This window comes from Coptis chinensis, chromosome 9 (genome assembly GCF_015680905.1).
Source record: "Coptis chinensis isolate HL-2020 chromosome 9, ASM1568090v1, whole genome shotgun sequence".
Lineage (NCBI taxonomy): Eukaryota > Viridiplantae > Streptophyta > Magnoliopsida > Ranunculales > Ranunculaceae > Coptis > Coptis chinensis.
This window is the reverse complement of record NC_141464.1, coordinates 61848238-61856005: the sequence shown is the minus strand read 5'-3', so window position 1 is coordinate 61856005 and position 7768 is coordinate 61848238. Positions and strand designations below refer to the sequence as shown.

The 7768-nt window shown below is 42.3% G+C and overlaps 1 protein-coding gene and 1 pseudogene across 1 annotated transcript; both read left to right on the top strand.

The window, feature by feature from the left end:
• Positions 1 to 2540: 2540 nt before the first annotated feature.
• Positions 2541 to 3594, top strand: NDHS (NAD(P)H-quinone oxidoreductase subunit S). Its single transcript, XM_086584708.1, is given in 2 exon segments — positions 2541 to 3347; positions 3349 to 3594. Coding segments are annotated over 2 exon segments (735 nt in total). The 5' UTR covers positions 2541 to 2685; the 3' UTR covers positions 3422 to 3594.
• A 1286-nt stretch (positions 3595 to 4880) lies between these two features.
• LOC147477199 (uncharacterized) lies at positions 4881 to 5634 on the top strand (annotated as a pseudogene).
• The last annotated feature ends 2134 nt before the right edge of the window (positions 5635 to 7768 follow it).

The window sequence follows — 7768 nt, the reverse complement described above, 5'->3', positions numbered from 1 at the left end:
ATTCCAGGGGTTACTATTCACGATCTTTGTTCAATCAAAACACCGCTTAGCCGTACTATTCACCAAGTCACTATTCACCCAGGGGTTCACGGCGATTTTTTTTCTTGAAAAGTCAATTTTTTTTGTGTTATTATGGTGAATAACAAAGCAACTCGAGGTCGTCCTCTATCCATGGATACTCGCATGTCTCGTTTAGAAGAAAACATGAAGAACATGACATAGATATTTCAGAACCTGATGGAAGCAAAGTTTCCATTCCAAAAAGAGGTACAACAACCACCTCCACCACCACAGAATAATGGTTTAGTGGCTAGTACTGATGATGCATCTCAGGTTGATGGTTCAATCCTCTTACGAACCCTTTTTGCTTCTGAGATCCAAAACAACGGAGAACGAGTTCGCATGAAAGATAACACCAACAGGGAACCTCCTCTCAATGAGGAACGTGAGGGTGTACCCCTCAATGATGGCACCGCTCGGCTACCGGCAGGTGTTGAAGCCCTCCTATTGGGCGCTCCACCAATCTTTGATAAGTATGAAGATGACTATCTTTTTTATTAGTACGAAAATCTGATTTGGGAAAATTTTGTGACTCACTTTGACAAACGAAGTGATTTGTTTTTCAAAAAAGAACGATTGCAAATTTTGATTTCCTTAAAGAAAGTCATATATGTTGGTGAAGTTACAAGCTTTCAAGACGAGCCATTGGTACCGAAATTTTTTGGTGCATCTTCTGGTTATTGTTTTTATAATCTGTGTGCAAGAGCATGTTGTGGATTACTGATTTTAAGCCAGGGAAGCTGCTACAAAGGAAAAAATTCATGGTCAAATTCATTTCAGCTGGGGTATTGGCCGATTTCCTAAAGCTTGTGGACGTGGTTCTCTTTACCTGAAGTTTTTGTTGATTAGAAATTCGATGACGAAGTTTTTTCGGTTGGGGAGAGTGATATAAAACATTAGTCGAGTCTGTCAGTGTCATAAGTGTGCGCCTATGTTCCCTCTACATGTTATGGGCGTGAGCCCCTTAGTTGAGTCCAAGCCCATAGTTCGAGTCCATTAGTTAGTTGGACATATGTCATGTTCCTATTGGTTTATGCTTTCTAGGTTTACTTTAAATAACATGTTTGTAGTTAGGGTTTCAGTAGTTGTGTTTATGTGTATGATTTGTGATTGAGAGATTCAATAAAAGAGTGATTTTTAGGTCGTTTTTTAATTGTGTTTCAATTAAAGTGTAGATTCAATTAAAGTAAAACTTCTGCCAGTAAGATCTATATTAAAAAATGTAAGCAAAACTTAGAAAATCTAAGGTAAGGCTGATGTAGAATGGGGGTTGTGTTGATCATTTATTTGTTCAATTCTAAAAGGACACAGCGCTAGGTGAGATTTTAATGGAGGAACATTATTTCTTTAGGTAACCCCTGAAACTTAAGGTGCTGCTTTGTTGCTGATGTTGTTTTTTTGTAGTTTGATCTCACAGTTTGTCAGTATCCCATCATTCTGGTGTAACACTGCTATTATAAATATTTTGACTACAGTCACTACATTTACCGGAAGTTTTGCCTGGCTGTGAATTGTGATCGTATGATTAAATTTGGGAATTTTTGGTGAAGATTCAGAGAGGCTGAAAAATCCCAAACATTACTTCTGTAACCCATGATGTAGATAGAGAATAATAATATTCTTGACGTTCCGGTTATTGAGTCTTCGGAGTGCAAATTTTCCGGGAAGTTCATAATTTTCTGTTAACAAAAGGAATTACAGTTTCACAGAAAATATGATTCCAAAACGTAAATCTCCACGGAACACACAAAGTCCTAGTGTATGTAATAATTTCCTTCCTACATTAGATTTCTTATCATGTTAATGATGCTTACTAGCTGTTAGGCTCTAATTTCTGTGCATTTGAACAACTCTTCTGTAATTCAGGAATGGTTTCCCAAATCCCAAACTAAAGAGAGGTGAAAAAGGTGTTCCAGAGTTGTTTGTGCTTAGCGTCTCTCGCTGCTGGAAGTCTTCTTGGTGACCTGACATGCTCTTAAAGATTGTCAAAACTTATTTTCTGAAGCCCTAGCCTCCACTTCCATTTAGACATCTTTTCCTTTTTTCAGTAATTCTTTTAGTAGTATTCCATCAGCTGAATATCCTGTATCCCGTGCAGTTTTAAGTTCACGGTTGTCTTTGTTTTTTTTCGAAAAGTTGTTGGGATGAGGCAGATCCCCACCTGTATTAATTTCTTAAATAAGTTAATAGTACATCCTCAACTACAATAATTTGATTCAATGAATTACATACTGGGGGAATGAAACTAATATGATCACCACGGTTGTCTTTGTTGCCTATATATCGTATGTGCATACAATTGTACCTGTAGCTAACCCTCATCAGGATCATTGTCTATTGATCCTACTTTAGTGAAATTCATATATGATTTTTTGCCCACTGAATTTGAATACCTAGGACTCCTTATCCTAGTGGTTTTTGCTGACTGTATTAGTGTATTTTGCACTTGTGCTGGCGAATAAAGTTTTACCTACAAGGGTCAGTATTTTAGATCTTCATGGCTTATCGGCTTATTGCTTTATCCTTGAAAGTGTACCTTGTGGCTGGCATAGCTCTTATAAATCAGTACATCTCTCTCTGTGGCGCAGTGTGCATTTGGAAATACACCATTGACCATTGATCATTATGGCTTCCTTCAATCTTCCAAGCCCTCAAAGCCCTATCATGCAAAAGTGCAAGTCCTCTTCTTCCTTTCTTGGTGAAACCAACCACCTAAAACCATCTCCCAGAATTCATAAAAGGATTCCTTCCACTTTCAGTCTGAAACCAATGTCCAAATTCAATCTCTTTGAAATCATGGGTGGTAGAGGACTATTGAATGGCGAGCAAGGCGTCCTACGGGAGCTCGAGAAAAACACAACAGCCCCAGACCCACAAACTTCTACTGTATCCAATGAAGAAAACTCAGCCACTCCTTCCTCTTCCTCTAGTGACTTTCAAGTACCTGAAAACGCTTTCGATAAAGAGTTACTAGGCCTCACTGGAGGATTCCCTGGTGGTGAGAAAGGACTGGATGCCTTCCTTGAGAAAAATCCTCCTCCCAAAAAGACCAAATCCAGTTCAAGTAGTGAGATCAGTATCCAAGTTGCAAGTAGCTCGAAGCCGAAGCCACCTGAGTTACCTCTTTTGATGCCGGGTATGATCGCAATTGTGAAGAACGAGAGAAACCCGTTTTACATGTATTGTGGTATCATACAGAGAATTACAGATGGTAAGGCTGGAGTGCTTTTTGAGGGGGGGAATTGGGATAAGCTTATTACTTTCCGCCTCGATGAACTCGAACGGAGGAAAAGGGTCCTCAATGGTTAATCCCAAGTCCGCTGTACTGGAGTCTCTTGTTAAGGAGCTTAATGGTCAGTAAAAAATTTGTAATGTGTTTTCATGTAAATTGTAGTCTTTATATATACTAGCTTTGCAATTGTTGACCACCAATCTCTTATTGGAGTGTTGAAAGCATATTATCTGTTCTGGTGATTATAGCATTATTAAACAGCACTTAATTGTTAATTGTGAAATGTGAATTTGAGTACTAAATGCTACTTCACGCAATGCACAAGAATGAGCGTGTAGTTATCTACAACATGAATGTCTAGCATGTGTTGGGTGATAAGATTTCGTCGGTGAAATGGATACACGCTGAATACTTATTATCTTGTGGCAAAAACACTCTAAATTTACCTAATGAAAATCTCATCCGAGTCCCATCAATTCTGTGAAACATTTGGATCTGACTGATAATGAAGTTATCCAGATTTATACAAGAGAATTACTCATAGATCAAAATAGTACACATACGTGAGTATATACCCTTAGATTAAACTGGCGTAATAGGGATATTTTATAGTTTGAAGTGTGACATGAAAGAAATTTTTCGAAAACATTTTTGAAGCTTGAAGAAATTGCTTTGTGGTGATGCACTACAAGAAGCGTTTAATCTTCACAGAGCTTATAGAAAGGAAAGGAAAATTGATGTCTCAAACTTCTATACCCCTTATGAGTTGTTGGTGGTGATTGTAAGAGCCCGTATTAGGGGATGTATCACATAAAATCTTGGGCCAAGAGATACGCCCGGACATCAGTGTGTATTGGGCCCAGACCAAACTATGCCCTAGGAGTAACCCTAAAAGAGGGAAGAAAAAAGGAAGAAAGGGAAAGGAAGGGGCCGAATGGAGGGAGAGGGGGTGAGGAGAGAGAGGTGAACTACTGGCGGCTTGATCCCGAAAAGTGGTACGTAGGCAACCCAAATGGGTGCAGCCGATCTAAAAGAGAGCGAGAGTACGAGTAAATTAGGAGTTCGCGGTATTGTGGTGCAACAAATGGCGCCGTCTGTGGGGAGAACACAAAATCAGATAAGTTTGATATTTCCTTATATAATATCGGCTCCGCTCTACAAGGGGTTTGGAGATTGAGCTGTCGTTTTCAAGTTCCCATCTTTTTGTGCTAGAGAAGATAATCGGGGTCGTGCTGTCTTTGTCTTTGTTTATATTGTATGGAATGAGATCGAGTCAGTTAGAGGGAGTTGGTGCCAGCAACATAACCAAAATACCCACTACACAAAATCAAGTGAATGCCTGTTCTACTAAGAAAGACACTAACTTTGAAAGTGATTTTGTTGAAAATGTTAGAAACTTATTAGTCTGTGGAGAAGGAAGCAAGTTTCTTGACTATTTCGAAAAAGATAGTGGGTTTGTATCTTGAGTAAAGACTTGAAATGCCGCTTATTGATTTAGTGGAGGCAGATAAGATAGATATAGCCGAAAAACTTTTAAGGAATCAAGAAAAATGTGATATAATACCGGATTCTAAACGATTTTTCGACAATGGTGAGATGTTATTGCAAGAAGAATGAACCACTTGAAGCTAAAATGATTCTAGACCAAATGGTGGAAAATGGTTTCACTCCACATGTTGTGATATTTACAGATGTTATTAATTCATTGTGTGTAAGGGGAAAGAGTGAAGATAGCTTTTGAGGTTTTTGAGGTCATGAGTAAAACCGGGTGTGAACCCAATGTTCAGACTTATAACTGTTTGATGAAAGGTTTGTGTTATGTGGGTAAAGTTGAGGAAGCATTTAAGTTGTTGGTGAAGATGAAGAAATCTTTGAAGAAACCGGATATTTATACTTATACCGCGGTTATGGATGGTTTTGGTAAGGTGGGTCGATCGGACGAGGGATGGAGTTCTTTGGAAGAAGCTCTAGCGGATGGCCTAAAGCCGAATGTTGTCACGCGTTTAATACCTTGTTTAATGGGTATTGTAGGGAAGGGAGGTCATTGGAGGGTCGGTTTGTTGAAGAGAATGAAGGAGAGAGATTGCCACCGATCATATTAGTTACAATCTTGTGTTACATGGACTATTGAAATGGGGAAAGTGTTGGCAGCTCTAAAGGGTTACAAGGAGATGGTGGAGATAGGTTTTGAAGTAGATGAAAGGATAATGAATACCCTTCTAAGAGGAATCTGTAGGGAGACCAGGGGGCCAATGAAGAGCTATTTGGAGATGTTGAGGAAGTGTTGGAAAGAATCAAGTCATCGGGATCTACTCTTTACCCCGAAACTCATGGCTTGGTAATCCAAACTTTGTCCACCGGAGGGACGGTGGAGAAGGCGTTATCTAGTTTACACGAAATGATGAGAATTGGTAACCCTCCGGGGTGAATCGTTTAATGTTGTTATTAAAGCTGCGGTGAAGGAACGGTCGACGACGCTATTCTCATTCGGTCCTTATGAGTGAAGTAGGTGAACTTCCTAGCAGAACTTCATATAAGCTAATGATCGCTGAATTCAATAGGCGAGGGGCGGCTTTTAGATCTTTGGTAAGCTATATCTGCAACAATCAAGCGAGGTGTGAGTCCTTGTTGGCAACCTAGAAAACTATGTAACTTGGAGGATGTTTCGGCCGGGCAAGACCATAGAGGAGTACTAAGAGTAGGAAAAGAATTATACAATGACTCGAGATCCGAATGTGTGGGCTTGTTGACTTCTCGTAACATGTAATTATTTTTGTACATTGTGATCATTATTAAGTTTGATTCTTCAACTACCGAGACAAGCTCAAGATCTCAAGGTTTCTTGGAACATAACCGAGTGATGTGCTAGTGGTATGTCTTGAAAAGAAGAATACAAAGGACCATTCTCCTTTGAAGTTGCCTTTGAACCCGAGGCGGCCTTGGAACCCGAAGTTACCTTTAATTGCTATAGTTAAGCTCATTGAACTGAGGCGGCCTTTGAAGATAAACGCCCGTGATCTTTTGAAACAACTTTGATTTGAATGTTGGCGTCGTGCGTGCTCGATCCGAATGCGTATAATTCCCATTGAATACACTAGAGATGACATTGAGTGCGCCTCGTGAGAGCGGTTTGTCGAGGTCGACGATGATGTAGTTTCTCATGGAAATGAGCAGCGGTGGTTGGTGAGATCAACCGGGAGCGCTGACTCGCAGACGCGTGGGGGTTAGACCAATCGTGAGAACTATCTTCCGTAGAGTCTCGGACGAGTAATGCGTAGAAACGGATGTCAAGTACTAATGAAGATACCTATGATTGTGACGGTGTTACGATGGATGCGTCGCCATTGTATCGGTCCATGGATCCGGGTCGCTTGGATGGAAGCTATGAAGTACCGTGTGAAGATAATTAGGTGGTCGGAATGTGAGGGGCACATAGAACAAAAATTCGAATGAAGTTTTTTGACGTGGTGGAGACGATGCATTACAAATCCGGAGTTTTTTTGCCAGCGGTGGATTTGGTTGTTGTGGTTGCTGCTCCTGAGGGATCGCCTTTGGGTCGTGACTTTGAGTCTTGCCTTTGCTATGTCGTCGAAGTTCTAGAGGTGCAACTTGAGAAAGGATGCCTCTTAGAGCTCCTTGGCCTTGTTAACACCGCGGATGTAAGACCAAATTTCCAAAGTTGGTGATCCTTTAGAGGAGAGAAATGTGATGAACACAATATCTGACAGGAAGGAGGGAGGAATTGTGGCCGAGGATGAGAATGCAGGGACTACACCTCTTACACAAGTTGCAGTTCACACCCAGTAGAGCCCGCGGAGTGGGATGAGCCCTCCGCGGACCAGAGATGCTAAATATACATGGGGCAATGAGAGAGCCCCAACAGGCGAGAGTTGGAGCGAGCCCGCGGAGTGGGATGAGCCCTCCGCGGATCAGAGATGCTAGAGATACATGGAGTAATGGGAGAGCCCCAACCGGCGACAACCCGGTCGAGACCGCGGAGTGGGATGAGCCCTCCGCGGATCAGAGACGCTAGAGATACATGGGGCAATGAGAGAGCCCTAACCGACAACCCGGTCGAGACCGCGGAGTGGGATGAGCCCTCCGCGTATTAGAGATGTTAGAGATACATGGGGCAATGAGAGAGCCCCAACCGGCGACATCCCGGTCGAGCCCGCGGAGTGGGATGAGCCCTCCGCGGATTAGAGATGTTAGAGATACATGGGGCAATGAGAGAGCCCCAACCGGCGACATCCCGGTCGAGCCCGCGGAGTGGGATGAGCCCTCCGCGGATCAGAGATGCTAGAGATACATGGGGTAATGGGAGAGCCCCAACCGGCGACAACCCGGTCGAGACCGCGGAGTGGGATGAGCCCTCCGCGGATCGAGACGCCGCTAGATACATGGGGCAATGAGAGAGTTCCTAACCGGGCGACAACCCGGTCGAGACCGCGGAGTGGGATGAGCCCTCCGCGTATT